We start from the raw sequence: 22,720 nt of genomic DNA, 5'->3' as shown, positions 1-22,720 counted from the left end.
CTCCATCAAATGGGCAGAATGTGATGGACTAGTTAGGCTACAACTAGCCAAGAGGATGAGGAGTGAAAGAGCACTTGAGGCGGCCAGGGCGTGGGAACACTAGGCGGGACTATTGAAAGATCCAGACACTGAGAGAGATGACAACACTGATTCGGGAGAGCTGGTACCAGAGTAGATCCTTTATAGCGAGTAGAAGTGACCATGCGACCCCATTAAAGATATGCAGGAAGAGTACAAGGCTTTATTGTTTATCGTTAGGAGACCAATTATTACGCACTACTAACGATTATTGAGGAGTATAGAGTGATGGAGGACGTGGTGCCGCTATGTGGCCAGGGGGCACATGTGGTGCCCGCCCCAAACATTAATGTGCCGTGTGCCAGGCACCACGTGGTGCATGAATGTTTGCAAACATGCCTTTCTCTACTGCTGCTTGTGCTGCAGCCATTTTTGGGGCCACAGCACAAGCCACAATAGAAAACTGCATGTTTCTGACCGCCTACACAGCAGTCGTATCATAATATTGCAAGTGGAACTGCCGACTACCTGTCGGGTGGCCTCCATCCCGCAGTGATGGCGGTCAAACGCTTGTCCGACTGCCATCGTAATGAGGCCCTACGTTCTTTAAAAAAAAAATCTGAAAACGTGCGGTAAATTACACTGACTTCATTTGTTCAAAATGTTCTTACGTTGAGCCCCCCACAGACCCTACAGAAAGTCAGGTTCTCAGGCTTCGCTTGATTACTCAAATCTAAGGCAGGTCTGATGCAGCTCTACTTTTAAAGTTCACTGACTGCCATTGGTAGGTAGAAAGTAGGTACATTTTGACAAGCCACTGGTAGAGGGTGGGCGAGCACACATTCAGGGAGGGGTGCTACAGTCAGTCTTCCTAAAAGAAGAGTGTCTTCGTCTTGAGAAAAATGGTATTTAGTTCCATGTCGTTGATTTTGACGGCACAAGCCCCTGAATTCAGAATACACAGACACAGTCGTTCCTGACGTGTGCAACAGAGACCTAGTCAGAAATCAATTAATTGGTTTAAATAAAATATTGCCAGGAATCAAATTGGCAGCCTCCGGCTTTGTGTCTGATAAACAAAAGGAGAAGTTAGGAGAGACGATGATTAGATAGGAGTTAACGGGATAATAACACTAACCTCAGGTGCCTTTGATCATTCACACCATGACATGCACTAATGAACCCATTAGTGATTCAGTGTCCCGCCTGCGCTGACTGAGTGGAAAGTAGATTCTGTGGCTTGCACTTACACTTTTTAATGTTTGAGGTAAAATGGGTCCAATAAATAAAACAATAAATAACCCTGTAGTCCCTCATACCTTAGTCCTGGTCTTTTTAGGCCCTAGCCCCCTCCAACGTCGCTAATCCCAGGCATGGTGTGTGGACCCTTTGGTGGTATGTAATTGCGCCAAAATTTCAAGGTAACATGACTGTCATACAAGTAGCAGTTTTGTGTTATATAAATGCTAAGAACGGTAAAAACAAATTTTAACAAAATACAAATGTTTTTGTCAATTTCTTAATATAGCTTACTTCTGGGTGTCCAAGCCCTTCTAAAGACCCCCAATCTGGGCATACAAGGGCACCGAGACACAGGGGTAAAGATTATCTGGCCAAAATCACACAGTTTTGTTAACTGGTAATGTTGATTATTCCACACAGCATGTTACAAATGCGGCCTACTGGTTTCAGTTGCTGCCATATGGTTGTCTGCGTCTATTGAACTAATGTAGAGAAAAGTCCATGTTCAGTCTTGTAACTGGTTGTAATTATTTAATATGCTCTATTTTTTTATTTTAGTATTCGTACATTTAGTCGACATCATTTGCTTCCTTTCATAGGCTGGACAAATCCAAGTCGAAGTCCAAAATCCTTTTGCACCACAGGTAGACGAGCTGGTGTCAGAACCATCTTCCCGGGACCTCAAATGTTGACCTAAATACACACCATGCCCCTCTGGAATTAAAATAGCATAGCACCGCAACCCACACTGCACAGCACACTACAGCATACCTCACACACAACATAACGCAACTAACACCAAGAGTGGGAGACGAGTTGGACAAGACGGGCTTTGCTCTGCGGCTCCGCACAGAGGTCCCCTCCTTACCGGGGGGAGAGAATGGGAGGCCTAGGGATGGCGTCACTGGTGCCCCCGGGCCGCGCGCGCCCAGCAGACCTCACTCTGCGCGAGGCACAGAGCCGCCGATAAGCCCAGAACAAAAGATGGGAATGCAGAGTGCTGACTGCGGGCTTCACTGCCCCGTCCGGCCTCGTCTATATAAAGCCCGCCCGGGGCTGGGACGGCATCGGCAGACGCTCCATGGACCGACCAGCACTGAAGAGCCAGCGAGGTGAGTCCGACCGCTGTCCCGACGGGGCAACGATACGACCGACCAATTATATAACATTATGTGTGTATTAGCCAAAAGAGCAGATATACGAGACAGTATTTCTATGTGAAAGTCGTTGATGAAGCAATTTTGTTTTTGCTCTTCGAGGAGAGTGAGCTTGAGTGGTGTTGGCTGTGATCCTATTCAAATAAACGGAATTTAAAATATCATGGCGAGTGGGGAAGGATTTCAGGCTGCATTCCATTCCAGTCAAGGGGAGACATTTTGTTTGTTATGTTAGTGAAGATGTGTCGAAGGCAGGTGGCCCCATCTAAATGAGTGTGAGTTAAGAGGTTATGTACTTCCAAGAACTCTCAGGAACACCTATATAGTAGCCATAATTACTATGCTGGCAGTAACGTGACAAAATCACCCCAAGTCATTATGGACACTGTCTCCATTCCTGAACTTTTCACCTATGCACCAGTGTTTTCAGATGTGCTAGTCTGATTAATCCAATGGAGTCAAAACAACTCTGGAAGACCCAGAATGCAGTAGGTTAAAAAACAAAAGTCCACTAAGGCAAACAGTGCCATAATGATCTAGACGAAGGTGGTCACCCTAGCTAGCAAGTACATTTCTCTGGCAACCATCATGTGGTATATGTTATGTTAGCAGTGCAAAAACTGCATAGGGATAATCGGGTCAAATGTATCCAGTATTATTTTTATTTATTTGTCTAATATTTTTCTACAGTACTGCTCTACCCAAGCTATGCACTAGTGCTCTATACAGAAAAATAAACACAAATAAATTATTTCTGTTTGTACAAAAATTGAAACTGAATAGTGGACGCACCAGAAGGAGAAGTGAATGGAAATAGGAGAGGGCAACAAATGAGTAACTTCAGTGAAAAATAATTTGTCAAAGACAAATAGACCTATGGCGCCTTATTGACAAGCTACATTTTGCAATATGTATGTAAGTAGTACTACAGTAGTGTTACTTACCTACAACAAAAAACTATTCACAAACCTACTGGTTCAACGCCTCATCAGGGGTTGTACGTGCTATATAAACACAGGTTGAAATCTCCACTTCCATCTCTCTTATCTTTCCTATGAGGAGATCTCTGCATATGTAAATTTACTACATTGTAGTAAATGTGTGCGGGAGCAGGGGAAATAGCTGGAAAATGAGGAATGTATACAAAAAAATAGGAGGGGTTTAGGGAGAGGTAAGGAGGGGTTTAGGGAAGGGCATGCTGATACAAGCAGCCAGCCACATAAGAGTAAGACCGTTACTATTCACAAACCCTACTTCTAGAGTTACAATAACCCAAAAGGCCACAAAACAGTCATAAACGCACCTAGCACCACACATGGCTTCTCAGAGGACCTGCAACCCCCACCCCCACCCTCCACACTCACATAGAAATAAAGGAAGTAGGACTTAAAATAACAGAGCTTATGGAATAATGTTAAATATTTTTTTATTTTTATACCAGGCGAAAAGCAGGAATCATTTTACAATAATATAACAAAAATACAAATACATAAAACAGGTAATACAATAATACAAGCAAACAGCAGGTATTAAAAATTCAAAGAGTGGTTCAAGGATCATAATAAGACAAGGAGGATGAAATCAAAGATCAAAATTGGATACAGCACCAAACTAATAAACCCTAAGATCATTTGCAAGCATTTTTTTAAATCAGCCAACACCGCTGGGGATAATACAATTTTTCCATTCAGTTATTGGACGCCAAAGTGTATCCCCGCGCAACTTAGAGTGTATTCCTCTTGTTTCAAATATTGCGCTTTCATATCTGTAAACTAAATAAATAATGTTAAATAAAGTAAACAATTTCACCTTTTAATATATAATTATCACAGTGTTAAAAGTTAGATTAAATTGCAAATCAAATATTGTATCTCTTGAAAAATTAACAACGTAACTTTTAAACAAAATTCACTTACATTTTAAATAAAAATTCTAAATTATACATTTACATAAATATTAGTAGTTATGCTAGTGAGGATAATATTTTATTAAAATGTTTGAAAAATAATATTGTAGATTAAATTAATATATTTAACATTTTAAAATATTCAATAAACATTTAATTTGATAAGTTAATGTGCTGTAACATTTTTTATTCATAGTTCCAGGTAGTATTTTATATTAAAGTGTTTCACATATGTATATTTTTTTTAACTAATGAGCTTCATCACTTTTCTCTATACTTTACTATAGGGAGAACTCCACTTTAGTGGTGGAGATCTCCCTACAATGATGTCGATCTCTGAACTGTATTGTATAACAACATTTGTATATAGCGCTTACTAACCCTAGGTGAGGCACTTAAGGGCTTGCCTACATGGGTAGCACACTGTACCATATAGGGTACTTAGTTGCAAAGGTGTGTTGTCTTTGTTTTGACCCTGTGTGGGAAGTGTTTCCATGTTGTGCATGATGACCACCGAGGTGTGGCTATCGCGTTATAGGACACAGTGATTATGAGTGTGATTAATGAAGAGGTGTGAGAGAGAGGTACGTAGTTTATGATTTCTAGTAAGAGGGCAGATTTTAAAAGCTCTGCAGGTCCCTTTATGGTATTTCTTATGATAATAGTCCATTTAGCTGGCTACTTCAAAATGTTGCCCATTTTGAAATATTTTGTTTGAAGTTTGTGGACCTGAGCAGGCATAGGATAGAGTGAGAAATGGTGGAGAGATCTGCTGGCATATACTTTGGAAATCATGCTACATCTGATTGTCATTGTGACCTGTCAAAAAGTGGTCATAATATGTAACTTGTTGGGACCTACTGTGGTGGACTAAATTAAACTCCTCCATTGGCCAATGGCATGTAGAAGATCTCTTCAATTATTCCATGCCTCTTCACCAAACTGGTAACCTACAGGGCAATGGACAGAACCCATACCATTTTGTGTTATCTAAGCATAAGACTGTCATACAGTATAAGGGACTTATTATGCAACCTGTATGAACTACAATCAACTGCCCAACCAACCGCTGAGTGGTATTAACGTTAGTGTGTGCCAGGAGGGTCTTATATTATATTGTAGTTGCAGTATATGGCACTTTCCCAGTATTGGGGATCTCCTTTGCCTTAATGGTCTCCATGCACTGTTTCCAAGAAGTGGAGACATAATTCTACACTTAGGTGTAAATATACATTTGGAAAGTGGTGACTATAAAAAATGGTGACTATCAAAAAAAGGTATAGATTTACATCTAGAGTACATTTACAAATAAGTAACTCTGCCTGTGTAAATTTACCGGTATGAGTAGAACCCATTGTCTCAAGTGAATGTTATGGAGAAACTAATATTAGAGATATCAGCATGATGGTTAAATTGTAGCACTGGATACAAAAAAGTGATTGAAAAAGAAAGATGATTTTTTTTTCTCCTAAACTTTAGGAGATCACCTTGACTCGTAAGCTCTTTAGGGAGAGAGCTCCCCAGCATGGGAGCTTCTCCTGAGAATGAATGTGATGCAGCCTAGTGGGAACGGATTTCCAAGAGACTCCAGTCTTAGTTAGTCCCTTACTTGTAAGAATTGTTTTGTTCCTAAGAGTTTCAAAGAAGGTGAGAGATGCGAAGTGTGTTGGTGATGGAGCACCTTGAATATGATGCAATCCAATTTGCAACTAACTTGGGCTTCATTTGGGAGCAAATGGAGATCTCTCCGCACCACATAATATCATCAAACTTTCTCTTTCCTGATAAAAAAAACTTGTTGTTGAATCAAACATGGCTTTGAGAAGTTCTGATGAGTTTGTAAGAAGTCCAATCATTGTAGTGTTACCAACAAAACCAGCAGAAGGCTGAAAAAGGTACAAACTGGCTATATACACCTTAATTCACTTTTTTTATAGTGCCTGTTGTATTAATTCTAAATAGCCCTGAATGCTCCAGCATCGTCTGCAGGCACAGGTGAAGAACCGTAGGGAGAACGGGTTCGCCGACAGCTCACTCAGGAAGTTGATATACAAAGATGATCGGTACTCAAAGGAAATAGAGAAAGGAAATGGACACACAAATAAATGATATTGAGAAGCTAGATAAAAATGTAGGCCCTTGGACCTAGTACCATTGTCTCAAAATGGTAGGCGTGTGCTACATAATGGAGGGGGCAGGTGCTTGGCATGTATCTACATGTAAAACCGTAGCATTGAGACAGCCTCATGCAGTCAGAAATATATCAAGATGCTTAAGCCCCAGTCAGCATGTCACAAGTCTCTTTGTGTGGCTGGTTCACAATGATAGCCCCCTCAAGCTACACACCTCACTGTAGCTTAGCAAGGTACCGTGGGCCCTGACATAAGCATGGCAAATGGACACCCTATTCTTATTTTTATAAATGTAAAACCATGGGGCCTAGTGCCACTAGTGCCACTAGACCATTGATAGCAACACACCGCAAACATCCTCTGTAATTCAGCATGTATTGTCTTTTCATTGCTCGTTGTTTAACTCTTTCAAGTGAGATAAAAGATCTGTCAAAGATTGGGAAATACTGCGGGAGCGGTGGGTATCGAGGGTGAGACCGTGACTGCATGAAACAAAATGTTGCTCATTTTCATATGTACTTTCATTTTATCATTCACAGAAAAGCCCACATCTGAGAAAATGGCACAGATAAACCCACTCCCACTCCCCATGGGGCCCTGGAAGGTATGAACAGATCCTCTTGGCAAAATCCTTTGTATATGTATGATACTTGAGTTATGATGAGTTTATATGTTCAGAGTGATGTTATGTTATCAGGTGTCTTGTTCAGTGGAAATACAACCTTTAAAGTTTCCTAGTGCTAGACCGTAAGAGAACTGGAATCCAGCAGCCCAAACCAGACTAGACTAATTCAAACTTAGACAGACACATTTTCATATGTTTTAGGTGTCTGCTCAGCTCAGACATAAGAGTGCAGGGGAAAGTTAGAAAAGTCAGATCCAAAGCAGGAGAAACTTCTGCCACCATGTCTGAGGCAGTGACCAGAGGGACCTTTGAGGATGCACTGTGGATCTCTGACTTTGAGAAGCAGAAGAAGCATGGCAGGTGATAAAACCTTCATTATCACCAAGGACAGGGAGTTCCAAACCTGGTTACTGAAGAAGACACCATCTCGAAGTTCTCGATTACAGGGACAGGCTGGGCCAGTACCTGCTGGAAGCAAGATTATGCCGTCTAGGCGCAGGAGGGCCCTAGATTTTGATGAAAGGCCACAGAACTCCACAGGCTATATTATGAAAAGTGCCCCAAGGATTTGTATGTGTGCCTTCTTTTTGTACCCACGGGCACTGTAATACAAATCATGCCGGGGCTAAATGTGGGCATGCGCGACTACAAGGAGGCATCCCTGATTTACATGGGGACATGATCCCATGCAAATGAGAAACCACTGCCTCTGCTCCTATGCAGTATTACAGATGCAGGCATAGAGGCTGTCATGTGGTGCACTGACTGTGCGTCACATTGGGGTGGCACACAGTCAGCGCACTTCCCGAGGGGCACCTCTTGGAAGAGGGGAAAATGGGTTCTGTGGATCCCTCCAGCACACTACGGAGGAGGGTGCTGTCACTCACTACAAAGGATGCATAGCCGCCTACACTGTGAAATGCGGATTGCTGCCTTAAAACAGCCAGCCTGTCGTTCACTAATGCGCGACCCCCTGCAACTGTTCTCAGGTGGTGTGTCCTGCCCCTTATTGTTCTCAATTCACAGAGAATATCTGTCCCATTCCACAGGGATCTACCTGAGTCCCACATTTTTCAATATCTATGTGGTTCATCTTATCCACGTATCTAATCTGAGATTCTATACGTACCCGGATAGTACTCAGCTCATCCTGAGGCTAGATGGAAACACAAATATTTATTTTATATGTGGAAGTTTAAAAGTGGGCTATGTGCAGCAGGCAACTGGATGCACAGGTCAGCTCCTTTGTCTGAACATATACAAAATAGACATATTATAGTTTTCCTCAACTCCACTCCATGGTCATCTACTGGGTGGTTTTTGTACGTAGTCCCTCTCTAGACCAGATGGCCCGATATCTGAGCGCCTTGTTTGACAACCATCATTCTTTTGGGGCCTCACTTCAGCAGACTCACCTCTATATGTTTTCTTATGATGAAAATCTTTAAAAAATCACACTCCTTCCCTATTCTTGTAGTTACACTTTGACCCAGGCACTGGTCACATCTAAATTGCAATGCTTCATTGGATCCAAAATGTCACATCCTGCCTTGTTCCGGGTGTATTTACAACAATAAGGGTAGACCCATAAGAAAGTCCCTGGGACCTGGGTATGCAACAGTACAGAAGAGGGGGTCCCAGAACAGGGAAAGACACAATACAAATGACTGTTTTTTATAAAAGATAGACAGAAATATTCAATTTAGGAGTACTTTGTTAATAAATCACAATGTACTACCAGACATATTCAGTAAAATGCATGAGTACATAAGTTCACAAATAATAGTGCCCAACAGGTAATGGGGAAGGGAGTGAAAGTGGTAGGAAATGGTGCAAGATAGGTAACGTGAAAACAAGTCAAGAGTACTTATTCAGAAACGATAAACTCTTAACAAATAACTGTCGCTTCTGCCAACTTCTGCCCCAAGCACGCATTATACTGCTTTCTCTAGAAGTCTGGCCATCTGAGTTTTCATCATTTTTGATTGTACCTTTGTTGGGCTCGCACATGAAGCCATTTGTTAAGAGTTTATCGTTTCTGAATAAGTACTCTTGTCTTGTATTCACGTCTTTCCCTGTTCTGGGACCCCCTCTTCTGTATTGTTCCAGGTGTAAGCAAGCTATGTTAAATCTGAAGAAGTCTCAAACACCTCCATTGACATCCTGTGAAGCAGAGCTGCCTTTTTGAAACCTTATTTGTCCTCTCTTTAGAAGCCTTATTTTCCTTTCAGGCTTCTCTGCTCAACCCATGCTGCATTGGTGCAAATCCCAAAACATAACAAGATGGACACGGAGGAGGGTTTAATACAATGACTTCCATCCACAAGTAAACAAACAAAAAACAGCCGCTCTGGGAAGACAAACAGCGACGGCCTCTCACTTATGTCTCTAAATTCACAACACAGGAAAGGGAACTCGCACTGGGCACCTCGGTGTGTAATGCCTAGTGGTCCGGCTCGCAGCAGGCTGTGCTTCTGCACCACAAAGGAGCCGGCTAATGAGAGGTGCAATGCAGCCTGGAGTGGTGCAGTCATGGAGGTCAGCAGATGCGTTAAGTAAGACCTCTAGAACTGTTGCTGGATGTGGAGGCAGGGCAGGGATCTGTGAAAACCCGGGAGAACAAACAAGCACTGGCAGTCTTGCTTGCCAGTGGAGAGCGAGCGATGCAATTTCCTGAAAACCAAGACGTGCACTCCCATGAAGTGCTAAACAAGTCATTATTTTAACTTATAGTTGAAATAGTAGTTCCATTACGTCAACAGTGAAAGGTTACGCCATAGCAAATCATGAGCGAGGGTATGGTTAAGGGGAGGGCAAACACAGATAGGCGAGGAAGTCTATAAAAAAAAAAGCTCTTGGCATTGCTGTAGGGGAGGAGAAATGCGAGACATGGCCTGGCGGCCGTGAAGTGTGAAGCAGTGGGCGGGGGAGCGGATCCCTTTGAAGTGAAGCTCTCGGAGGCAGGCGGCTGGGGGAGTAAATGGTAAGCGCGTTCACGAGCACATGCGCTCGATGTAATCCGCCTGGTGGTTTCAGAGCTTGTTTTGCCCTCAATACTCTCGTCCTATTTTCGCTTGCGCGATTAATAGGATGAGACCTAAAAAGGCCTGCATGGGCAGCTGCTATTTTGCAGTGGTAGCTGGTAAAGCCAGGAAAGCAGTGCTGCTCCACTTCAGATGTGAACTACATCTTTTAAAGTTTTGAAAGCTTCTTAAAACCCTTCTCTTTTCATTCAGATTTTTTTTACTTGAGTTTTACTCACCATCCTGTTCTGCTAGCACCAGATTACCCTATTTCTGGGTAACGGTTGTGTTTTACAAAATTATCATTCATTCAACCAATAATTGACTCGTTCATGGGCCAGACTTACTCATTTTTCATGCACCACAGCGCAGCAACCACAATTTTTGTGCTGCATTGTGCAAGGGAAATACACAATGCAGAGTCCTATTTACAAAGCCTGACCTGCTGCTGCTGTCGTCCCTTGTGCTTGCACACAAGCTGACTGCCATGCATGACGCACAGGGACATATGTACAATAAAATGTCGGGGCACGGAGCTGTGCCAAATTTGACTACGCTGCACTCTGATATTTCCAAAACTCAGAGATGTGCTGTATTTACAACAATACGGCACACCCCTGTGTTTTCCCTACTGCTGGTGCTAAAATTAGCTGCCTATCGTCAACGCCAAAGCAAGCACCCTTACACCGTAGTGTAAGGGTGCCTGCGTTGCATGGAATTATGATTTATGTGCAGGAATGGACACCATCCTGTACATAAACAAGCTATAATAATGACTTGTTACGTCTAAGTGTGCTGCATAATGCAGCACACATAGAAGCAGCAAATTGTCATTATTTAATGATTGCTTATGTGCAGGAAGATATCTCTTCCTGCACATAAACAATTATGAATGATGTTTTGCTCTTTCTATTTGTGCTGCAGAATGAAGTATTTCTCCTCGCTTAACCATTCTAACCCCTGCTCTTGCATGGAATATGTTTTTGGCGCTGCCTCAGATATACAGATCCTTGTAAATCTGGGGCAGCGCCAAAAGGCAATGTGTGTTGCAGTGGAATGCCCGCAGCAACACCTCCTGCACGCCCTTTTCACGCTAATTGATGCCTGTAAAGGGGCCATATTACAAGTCCGTGTTAAGCCACAGAGAAGTGGTTCAACGCCACTTTGTAAATATGGAGAAGGGTATTGCGCCACCAGAACATTGCTAAAAGTGACATTCTGGTGGCGCAATACCCTTCTAAATAAACCCTACAGTCTCCCACCATAGTACAGAGGTGCGTATGCACTGTCTAATATAGGATTTGTACAGGGAACATACCCTTCCAGTATTAATTCATTTGCCCAGACAAACTCAGAAGAATTCTATGCATTGGACAGATTTGTGCTGTACAGTACAGCACACACGCAGAGCAGGTTTTTGAGAAAAAAACGTATTTCCTTGTTAATGCCTGTTTTAAGGAGATATTAGTTTTTGATGCAACTATCTGAGTAAATTAGGCTTTGCGTCGAAACCTATGAGAATTTGTGCTGATCCGCCCAGCGATACCACAATCATTCCTCCTATGATCCATAGCAGAGCAAAGTGGATTTCGTGCTAAATCTTTCCAATGCAAACCAGCTTTTGTTCTGCGTATTAAATACCCTTGCCAGAATTTGCGTTGATTTGCGTCAATTTGCATCGCTTTGCACCAGCACAAAGCTTTAGTAAATCTTGGCCCATTTATGCTTAGACTGCTTGTGGTTTGTGTCTTCCAGATCACTGTGTACGACCAAGAAAACTTTCAGGGCAAGAGGATGGAGTTCACAGCGGCGTGCCCAAATATCATGGAGTGCAGCTTCGACAACATCCGCTCCCTGAAGGTGGAATGTGGCGCGTAAGTAGACCAGGCAATCACCGCCAACATGAGACTAAACAGTTTAAAAGAACAAAAACTATGGTATTCCTGAATTAATCTCAGTCTCTGGTAATTACTCTGAGGCATATTCAAGTCCATTGTTGTTTTCCTCATTCGGCTCCACCTCGCCCCAGACAGGGAGCATCCATGTGGACATCAGCCTTGCTCTTATCGCACTAGGGAAAGTACTACCAAGCCAGTTCACAATGTTCATGAAACAAAGAAACCATCTGATAAAGTAGATCGAGGAACAATTGTAAAATAACAGCAAGTACGAAAGGTGTTTTAGAAAACACCCCTTTATGTGCACTTAAATACTGTAAAAGTCTTTATCGTATAAAACTAAAAACATTGAGCGGTTTAATGGTGCATTCACCACTCAGTCACGTGACTGCAGACCAAATGTCATGGTAAGCTCGTCTTCTTTCAAATTGAACATGCTAGGATACTCTGATAAAAAAAGCACACAGAAAAGTCATTATTGTTTAGACATCTTCCCACGTTTCATCATTTCCAGGGTCTCTGACTTTCTCAGGCTCAAAGATTTAATACTCACAGTTTCCCAATCCTGCAGACAGGAACACTTTGTGTATTCATCTATTACAGAAAATGTCCAATAGCCGCATCTAAGCTTCCAGAGCTGTGACACTGCTGATTTAAAGCTATGTCACAGCTCGTATTTATCCCTTCCCATATATCCCTCATTTGTAGGTTAGTATCCAGCATAGACAATACACTAATTGTTTTACTAGCACAAAAAATCCTTATGGAGCACTCTTGTTCACGGCGCCTCCTGACATATGTTGTCATCCATTTAAATAATGTCACTGAAAGGCTTATTTTATTATACTGCACCTGTCTATCTGGGCAAGGTGGTATTTATGGTGGTACTTGTGTAGGACGACCTGGTATAGGATTAGGGAAAGGGTTGCTTCAGCATCCTGTCTGAGCTGGTGGTGGTATCCAGCCTGCCCCTGTTGTCTGTCATCAGCAATGTCTTGCTCTTTGTTGCAGTTGGGTCGGCTATGAGCACACAAGCTTCTGCGGGCAGCAGTTCATCCTTGAGCGAGGGGAGTACCCACGATGGGACGCCTGGAGCGGCAGCAATGCTTACCACATCGAGCGCCTGATGTCCTTCCGCCCCGTCTGCTCAGCAGTAAGTACAAGACAGTTTTGCTCAGAAACAAGCACATTATGAGCAGCTCAGCTGCGAGCTGGGAACCATTCTGGAAGGGTGGTAGTTTCACATTATGTGAGGTTGTTACACATCTGTGCCACAAGATCTGTAAAATCAATATGGGCATAGGGATCTCTACTTGGCGCATGAGGCTGATAATGGACATAGACGTACCAGTGATGTACTACGAGCCTCTTTTGTTCCGTTGTTAATACTGGTAAGTTAGCTCCGTGGGTTGAGAACTATAAAATTGCATCAAATGGTGGCAAGCAAGAAGCAGTTGCATGTGGTATGCTGGTACCCTGAATGAGGTCTAACATCCCACCTTCCTCTGAAGCTGCTCATATAAATTTTGCATTCCACTATTTTCTTTTCATCTGCTGGCAGATGTGGAGACTTACTCACCCACAACACTGTTAAGATCCATTAATACATTAACAACACAACCCTACATCAAAATGTCTTCTGCCCATGACATCAGTGACTTAAAACCTGCATCAATCTAATCCGGACCTAGATGTCAGTCTCCTGCATAACACGTGCATTCACCCTGCTTGCCAACAGCAACAAACAACCAAACAAGAGTGGTTATCTGGAATGACCTAGATGTCTTCACAGTCAAGGCAAGTCAGTTGGCCAACTTTCTTTCATAAAGAATATCACCAGGGCAACCATGGAATCAGCCCTTCCTCCTGAAAAAAATGAAACTACCTACCCCAAACCAACTTCAGGAAAATGGTAGACAGCCTTAGTCCAGTCCCAGTTAGTTGGAAGCAATGCTTTGCTCAAAGGTCTTCCAGTGACCATTCTGGCGCCACGGTGAGGAATCCAACATGCTGAGGTATGAATGATCTAAGGCGTGAAGAAGTTCAACGCCATCACTCCACCCCCATAAGATCTACATTGACTCCTAATCATAGCCCAGATTTTTTTCAATATTGGCTGCATCATTTCAAGGCCTTCAGACACAGCACCCCAATTTACCTACAAGAGAAACTAACCACCTCAGATGATGAATGGCAAACCAGGAGGCAGAGCAAGGGCATCACTAGACTGAAAATGAAGCAAAGCCTGAAGGAAAAAAACTGAAAGAAGGCCTTCTCCATCCATGTGATCAGCATCTTGATTGCACATCCCCTTCACCATTCGAATGGCCCCAACTCACCTGCAATTCAGAAAGACCATTACCTTGCTACTTCATATGGAAACTACATTAAGTTGTCCCCTTGTAAATAATCAAGAATCGTAGCCCAGGGTCCATGCCCTATATGTAGCGCTTCTTTGCTATACAGTTAGGTTTGTGCAATACAAATATCACCAAATAATTCATGCAGTAAAAGAGAAAAATCTTGAAGGGTCATTCGGAGTTCAGTAGTAGAGCTGCTTTCCACATCCAATAGTTACTCTGGTTTGTGCCTTAAATACTCAGAGAAGAGGGGGAGCGGATGAGAGAGGAGGACTTACTAATAGAGGTGTATGCCCATCTAATTTTATTTTGGGCCTTGGTGTAGGATCGAGCACACCCACACCTGGGTACCAGAGCATGGTAGAGTACATCTGGCCATTTCAATTCAATCTATGTGGAGGATACATTACAGTGCATCACTTCCGAGTGTGCCCAGATCATGATGTCCACATTTATGTGGCAGGGTGACGGATGCAGATAACATTCTCTGAAAGGATTTTGGGAATGTCATAACATGGCTAGCCACTAAAACAGGAACTCAATCTACAGAGAACGTTTGTGCTTGGATCTTTTCAAAATTCCATAAAATGCACATAATGCTAGAATATTAGTGCACCCTGGAACGTCAACAAAAGTTGGCTGTAATATTTCTATAGGTAAGAACCTAAACCCGGTTATGAGAAGCCATTATGTATTGTCCACTACAATATCAACCTCTTTATATATGGAATTGTACACACATATAGGGCTGTATGATTAAAAAATCATATCCACAAATGTGTCAGGATAGATGATGTTGAATAATCAACATACTTCAACCCATCGCGCCACCCATGATAGTTTGGCGTCTTGGCTTAGGAAGGAGAATCCTTTAGGTCAATCGATGTTGGCTATAGACAGTTCACGAAATGTGTATCTTCTGCTTTCTCAATATTTTTTAGGAAATAGATCCAGAAGACTAATCTTGCACCTATAGCAAGATTGGTCTGTCTACATATCCGCCCTCTGCCTTTTCGTTAAACGTCTGTGGATGGTCAGACCTGTTTTAAGTGGGAGACGACTGCTGCTATGGGACTGAGTAATGCAAATAAGGTGTCAATGTATAGTGCATGTTCATGGTGAGAAGTGCACAGGCTCAATTGCATCAGCAGATACACCTTTAGAAATGATCGAACTCCCATTAAATCTTAATACGCTGTTTTATTTTGTGTGGTTTTTGTTTGGTGCAGAAGTTGACAGCCTCTGGGAGCTCTTTTAAGTTTTGACACCTTCTGTCTAAAAAATGCAAGCGGTAGGAATTCCCCTACAGAAGATAGGGCTTGAGCCTTTTGTCTAACCTCTGTGAGCGTGATGAAGGAGTTGTGTTTGCAGGAGCTTTGTTGGTTGCGTGAGACTGTTCTCTTTATTTTCTCTTCTTAGGCACAACAAATCAGAGAGGTCTCGTGGTTTTGGTGCATGTAGTGTGCTCTGTTCAGTTGACTATATTGAGTTTGAGTATAGATTCAGCATGTTGGCTGTATTGGGTTCAGGTTCTTATTTTGGCATGTATGTGCTCGTGTAGAGCTTATACAGCTTCAAACCACTTTAAGGCTCCGAAGGTGGCGGGGGCATGATTGAAGGGAGCAGGTCAGAAACAGAGCGTTCTGTACCTCAGTTGGGAGCATTCAGGAATATGTGAACTGCAAAGATACACTTTATATAGGATAGGATAAGTCATCTTTATTGCTAGAAAGAAGCAGCTCCCCTACCATAGCCCTGCTCCATTACTTCCCCGCTGAGCTGGAATCAGGCTTTGACAGAAGCAGCTTGAGGCATCTCACCATACATGGGCCTGGCACATGCCTGAATGGGCGCCAGGAGCAATGCTGAGGGGGGCTTTAGATGTGCCCGAGAGAGAGTAGTGGAGCCCTGCCTATATATCTCTTCCCTCCACTAGCTCTGCAAAGAGATTACATTAATGGGGGTTTAAATACTCTAAAATGAGGACAGGCCACCATGTGTCTCTTTTGAATGCCCTCCGTGCCTGCCAGCTCTAGGGTTTTGTTGCATGCCTGATGGGGATATCGGTGGTGCAGTGGTAATTTGGCACCTCTCAGCTCCGTGATTGGTTTATCTAGGAATGACCAGTGTTTTCAATGGGCAGGTACTGGGGTGATTAGTGCGCTACACAAATCTCTGATTGATTGATTGAGTACTGAGTACCTGCATTTCTTTCATTTGAAAAGAAGAGTACCTGCACTTCTCAGCACTGCTGCAATGTATTTAATGGGAGAGTACTGGCACTTCTCAGGAGAAAACAGGCACTCTAAATACTGAGCGCCTGCACTCCTATATTTCCATTTAAAGCACTGGGAAAGGCCTAGGTATAGGGTGACCAGGCAGCCCAGATTTGCTGGGTCAGCCCTACCTTTCTGCCATCTCGCCTGGTAAATTAAGCACGTCTCGATTTTCAGAGAGAGTCGACTGAATACAGAAGCAGGCAAGTTCACCTGTGTTCCGTGCAGGATTAATTGATAGCCCTTATCAGAAAAGCAACAGTTGATACTGTGCGTAAAAGTTGCATTTAATTCCCTTAGTGCCTCATTGCCTGTGTTTTTTCTATGTTGGTGAGTGCTTTCATTTATGTCATTCTGTGTCCCTCAGTCGATGCAAAATTGCAGTCCTAATTCTAGGTTTGTCTGATGTCCCAGTTTTTGGTTTTCAATTTTTTCCCCTACCAGCCTTCCGAGACTGCAGCTGCCCTTGAAATTTGTGCATAGAAAGTGTCAGAATAGTGAGTTACATACTCAGGACCACCTCCATCTCCCTCATTGGATTGGATCCAGTGAGGGAGATCTGTTTGCGCTGTTGAGGCATGGAGGAGGGAGAAATGTAAATACTGAATTGTGCTACTGAGTAAAATAAGCTGGGGACAAGTTTACAGGATGTTATTGTGTCAGTTTTTGGAGTGAGTGGGATTTTTTGTGTGACTGAGATGCAATTGACACTGAGGGCCTGATTATTAAAGAGCCTCCGCAGGTGTGGCGGAGTCCCCGCAGCCAGGGGCGAGTCTCAGCACTCGGGAGGGAATCTCCGCAATGAGACATCCCACTACGGAGATTGCGCTCTGAGTGCAGAGACTCCCCAACAACTGCGGTCTTCGGTACGAGAGCGGAGGCCCTTTGTGAATCAGGTCCTGCATGTGGCAAAAGGCATCAATAGCGGCATGGCTAGCATTTGGAAGAGGGGCAGCTTGGCACCAATGTCCAAATGTACAGTGTAGACATAGAGGGGATTTCCACGCTTATGATAGTTGCACCCTGTCCCAGATTCACCAATTTCAAAAGAAGCGAGCTTTATTGCTGTCTGGGTGACTTGTTGTTGTGTTGAGTTTCTGATGACAGTTTATTTAGAAAGAGTGGTAGTCTCTAGTGTAGTAGTTCCGTCTGCTGTGTACTAAAATTTTATTAGCGCCTAAATATGTAAATAATTATTGTGCACATTTAGCAATGGCATCTTCTAGTACAAGCAGGCAAACTGACCTTTCGAGAGATTTCCCGACTGGCCCGCTGACGCTGCAAATTAGGTAGGGGCTGGAACAGTCAGTCACATGCCAGGTACAGAGAGATTTCTGACGAACTCTCCCCAGCAGTTTATTTCAGAAGCATTGGCCTACAGAAGAACATTGCAAACATTTCCCACTCGGGTGGCTTCCACACTCGCTCTGTCGCTTGGCCTTTCCCAGCAGATGACCTCTACAAGCTTTCTCTTCTTGTTACCACCTACAGAGTCACAAGGAGTCCAAACTGGCCATCTTCGAGAAGGAGAACTTTATTGGGCGCCAGTGGGACATGTGCGATGACTACCCCTCTCTTCAGGCCATGGGCTGGTGCAACAACGAGGTTGGAGCAATGAAGGTCCAGTCTGGCGCGTAAGTGACCTCCTTTTTACTTTCCTCTTGTCATCTCTGAAAATCCGAGGAAAGGTTTTGTGTCTGAAAATGCAAACCCTCATTAACATCTCCTTAGCTAAGACCCTGAACGCGACAGGAGGGGGAACCGAGAAGTTACTGACCAGAACACCTGGTTCCAATTCTACAGGGACTGATTCAATAATACATTCTTTTGAAGGTTGTTGTAGAGCATTGTGCCCAGTTCTCGTTGCCCCCCCCATCCTGGAGTAGTATGTTGCATTCTAGGGACCACATTTGAAGAATCGTGTCCATTTCAGGAGGCTTCTTCTAAATTATAGCTTTTGAGCTCTTTAGACCCATTTACAGTAGTGTGTCCGTTTCTGGATAATTGATTTGTATTTATCTGTGAAAATGAAGTATTTTGACAGAAATTCTAATAGTTATCAAAAATAGTACTAAGGAACAAAGTAGTCAACGGTTACAGGAACCACACGTGCAATTGGGAAATACAGATAAAAATAATTTTAGTGAGAGAAGGGAGAATTTGATAAGGTTGGCTCTGGGCCATTTAGGTGGTAGGAGTTCCTTGGAGAGGAATCACCAAGGCCATGTAAATGTGCAGCGGGACCAGGAGTGAAAAGGCTCTAAACTGAGACATTGCATATAAGGATTGAGAGCGGCTAGAAGATGCAGCTTAGCGACGCAAAGGTAAATGGAATCCCAATCAATATTATTTTCATTGGAAATTGTTCAGATGAGAAAGTGGAAACCATCCGGAGTGGGAGGATGAAGGACCCAATGGCTTGAAGTGAGGATAATTGTTCAGACAATCCACAGCATCAGGGGTTGGGCTGGCCGGACAACCCCCTTCCCAAGGTAGGGGCCTCACGACCGCTTGCATGCACATATGAGATGAGTCCTCACGTTACTGGTCCTCACGACCACTTGCATGCACATATGAGACGAGTCCTCACGGTACTGGTCCTAACGACCGCTGGCATGCACATATGAGACGTGTCCTCACGGTTCTGGTCCACACGACCGCTTGCATGCACATATGAGACGAGTCCTCATGGTACTGGTCCTCACGACCGATTGCATGCACATATGAGACGTGTCCTCACGGTGCTAGCCCTCACGACCGCTTACATGCACATATGAGACGTGTCCTCATGGTGCTTGTCCTCACGACCACTTGCCTGCACATATGAGACGAGTCCTTACGGAACTGCATCCTCTTCTTCTCACTTGTGTATCTAACTTAGACCCTGAATTATTTTTGTGTGTAATTGTTCAAAGTTGAAAGTTCAAATATATCGTGCACTACTATGTGCAGTCCATCTTTTGGAAGGTCTAAATTTAAAAAAACATGCCCTAATAGTTGTGCTAGAAATAGTTGTGAAATAAATGAGGAAAAGTCCATATGATGATACTCGCGAAACTCTTTTAAGAGAACTATCAGAATTATTGTGAAAAGCCTAACAAGTCTGAGAACTTATCCCTAGAGACCAGGGGTCTGATCCGGGATTCGATACCTAAGGACATATGCAGGTATGCCCAATTAACATGTTACCTGTTCATCCATAAAGATAAGAGAAAACAGATGATCAACCCAAAAAAATTCTGTAAAGAAAGCTCTTACATCTCTATCGTAGATATACCTTTTGAACGTTAACCAATTATGCCTTAGAATAGGCTCTCTCGAGGGTTGGTAGTAGCTCCATCAAAGTTTTTAAGTATAGGTTAAATATTTTCTTAGAGATGGTTTCATGAATGGATGGTGCATTTTACGACAACTATTAAACAACAACCGTAAAAACTATAGGTTTTGCCATGGCAGGCTAGTAGGATGGTTACATATATATTTTTTTATTTTTATTATAAGCATGTTCTACACAAAAAAGGAAACACAAAACATGCAGCAACCTAAACCTCCAGCCATTGGCATGAATAAATATGCTAAATTAATAAAACAAAAAAAATGTGCATTTAACTAAAATGGAACAGTACCTGAGATTAAAGAAGTAGAAAGAAGAAAAAACATTGGGAAAGTTTACCTAGCCCGATCATGGAAATGCACTTCTTTTTAGGCTAATGTACTCAAGTAATCAGGAGAAATGCTGTCACTCACAGCCCAAGAGAGCCAATGGCTGAAGTGGGCTGACCAATTGCCCTAGTCAGTGGTGGATGGACGCAAAATGCGAAAGACGATTGAACAGTCTAAGGGATGCTGATCCAAAGCCCCTATATTTATGTATAAATGTATGTATTTTTTATTTATGATTTTTGGGGACTCCGTGACGCTGGCGAGGCAACTAAATCTGCCTCCAGGTCAGAAGTAAAAGGATTGAAAAGAGAGTGGGTGAGAATGCATGTTGTGTTTTCTTCCAAGTGTCCTAAACATGCCTCTAAAGTGATGTATAATGGATCTTCTACTCTTACTGTTGCAGCTGGGTTTGCTACCAGTACCCTGGGTACCGCGGGTACCAGTACATCCTGGAGAGTGACCACCATGCCGGAGAGTACAAGCACTGGAGGGAGTGGGGCTCTCACGCCCAGACTTTTCAGATCCAGTCCATTCGAAGAGTCCAGCAGTAGGGATGCCGCGTCCTCACTTGGACACCACCACCACCTTGGCCGGCCAAAGACCACCGGCTCCACTCGGACTGCTCAGGTGCTAGCGGGCCCTGAAATACAAGACTGAAACGCAGAGGATCCCAAGCTTGTTACTGTGAATGCTTGCAATGGGTAACACCTGTGGAGTAATAATAAACAGCATTGTAGGACCCAATCTTTCGCAAACGTGTCCTTTCATTTCATTCATTTTTCTATCCAAGGCATTTATAACTCACATAATCTACCTAATGGTGTGGTGTGTACACTGCAAGATGATGCCAAATCAATGCTTATTGTTTAACATTAAACTATCCACGTCACCAGGGATTGTGCAGACCCTCACACCTTCCCTCGTCCAAACATGTTAAGCAGCATACCATTGCCTGATCGCTTTTAATTCCGAATTGATTTTATTGATTTTGTTTTACTTGGGGGCTCATTAGAGTTAAGGGGAAAAACTTTTATAGGCACTCTAACACCGCTTACACATTCCACAAGCCTTCATTCGGCACTGTCGCCTCGCCGATTCTAGACGACGACGGGCGCCATCTTGAGGGAGGCAGGGAGAGCGCTCTAGTCGCGCCATACTCCCGCCCCCTTGGAATATTTATTCCGCTTCTTTCTCGCGCTCGGTGCCCTACAGTAGCTCTCCCCAGTGAGGCAACTGGGGCTGCGAGCTGCGTGGTGACTAGCAACAACTTGTGTAACTGGGAAAGTGAATTTACATTTTAAAATTGCACCTGATCGCTTTTAATTCCGAATTGATTTTATTGATTTTGTTTTACTTGGGGGCTCATTAGAGTTAAGGGGAAAAACTTTTATAGGCACTCTAACACCGCTTACACATTCCACAAGCCTTCATTCGGCACTGTCGCCTCGCCGATTCTAGACGACGACGGGCGCCATCTTGAGGGAGGCAGGGAGAGCGCTCTAGTCGCGCCATACTCCCGCCCCCTTGGAATATTTATTCCGCTTCTTTCTCGCGCTCGGTGCCCTACAGTAGCTCTCCCCAGTGAGGCAACTGGGGCTGCGAGCTGCGTGGTGACTAGCAACAACTTGTGTAACTGGGAAAGTGAATTTACATTTTAAAATTGCACCTGATCGCTTTTAATTCCTGTTGCATTTCACCTTTTAATTATTTATTTCCCTTGCTGGAACTAGAACCCTGCTCCTGCGTGAGCCTTCCTGGTTCTGTGTTCCAGATTCCCTGTGTGGCAGTTTAAGCCTGCCCTGCTGTTCAGCTGGATGCTCTGTGCCTCTTCACCTGCAATAAATCCTTTTTTTGATACATATCGTCTGGCATCTTACCTTACAAAATTGGCGACGACTGGAGAACCAAAGAAATCCTTTTGCGGCATTTCCTAGGCACAGGTGCGAGGATTTCTTCTAAAAACGAACCCATCCACCTCTCTTCAATTTCTACGTGGTCGGACTGCTGTTGAGTTAAGCCTCTCCTCATCCGTTCGTTTGGCAGCCTCGTGGTATGTACTTTGAGGAAGTTATTGCTTTTTTACTATTTTTCCTCATTAAGAGAGGTCTGCCGTTATCTACGTAGCGTTAGCAGGTTGCCATAACAACCTTTCTGCCTGCATGTCAGCACGTCATAAACGTCACGACGCTTAACGCGTCATCACGCGGATCACGCTCTCTCTAGAGCCAATCCGCCTTGTTTTCTTCTGCTGGTAAAGGCGCGTCACAAAGGGTGTCCTGATTCAACGCCGCCTCAGCGTCAAAGCGTCTTGGATCTACACTTGTTTCTCGAGGCGCGTCACAAGCGGTGCCCCAGATCAGCGCTGCCTCGGCATCAAAGCCTCCTGGATCAACGTCCGCCTCAGGTAATTAGGCTGACCG

The 22,720-nt window shown here is 43.6% G+C and overlaps 1 protein-coding gene across 1 annotated transcript; it reads left to right on the top strand.

Moving 5' to 3' along the window:
* Positions 1 to 2,240: 2,240 nt before the first annotated feature.
* On the top strand, positions 2,241 to 21,042 carry CRYBA1 (crystallin beta A1). Its single transcript, XM_086958544.1, has 6 exons — positions 2,241 to 2,372; positions 6,995 to 7,059; positions 11,859 to 11,977; positions 13,013 to 13,154; positions 18,129 to 18,271; positions 20,704 to 21,042. Exons 1-6 carry the CDS (start codon positions 2,342 to 2,344, stop codon positions 20,849 to 20,851), a joined length of 648 nt encoding a protein of 215 aa, XP_086814670.1. The 5' UTR covers positions 2,241 to 2,341; the 3' UTR covers positions 20,852 to 21,042.
* Positions 21,043 to 22,720: the final 1,678 nt, after the last annotated feature.

Source organism: Lissotriton vulgaris, chromosome 2_1 (genome assembly GCF_964263255.1).
Source record: "Lissotriton vulgaris chromosome 2_1, aLisVul1.2, whole genome shotgun sequence".
Classification (NCBI taxonomy): Eukaryota; Metazoa; Chordata; class Amphibia; order Caudata; family Salamandridae; genus Lissotriton; species Lissotriton vulgaris.
The sequence above is the reverse complement of the archived record's forward strand: the minus strand, read 5'-3'. Positions and strand labels throughout refer to the sequence as shown.

Bases quoted from the DNA above. Each gene is read 5' to 3' on its own strand.
- CRYBA1 (XM_086958544.1), top strand. From the start codon at position 2,342: ATGGACCGACCAGCACTGAAGAGCCAGCGAG. The intron at 11,978-13,012 runs GTAAGTAGACCA...TCTTTGTTGCAG, and splicing joins CTGAAGGTGGAATGTGGCGC to TTGGGTCGGCTATGAGCACA. The intron at 13,155-18,128 runs GTAAGTACAAGA...TACCACCTACAG, and splicing joins TCCGCCCCGTCTGCTCAGCA to AGTCACAAGGAGTCCAAACT.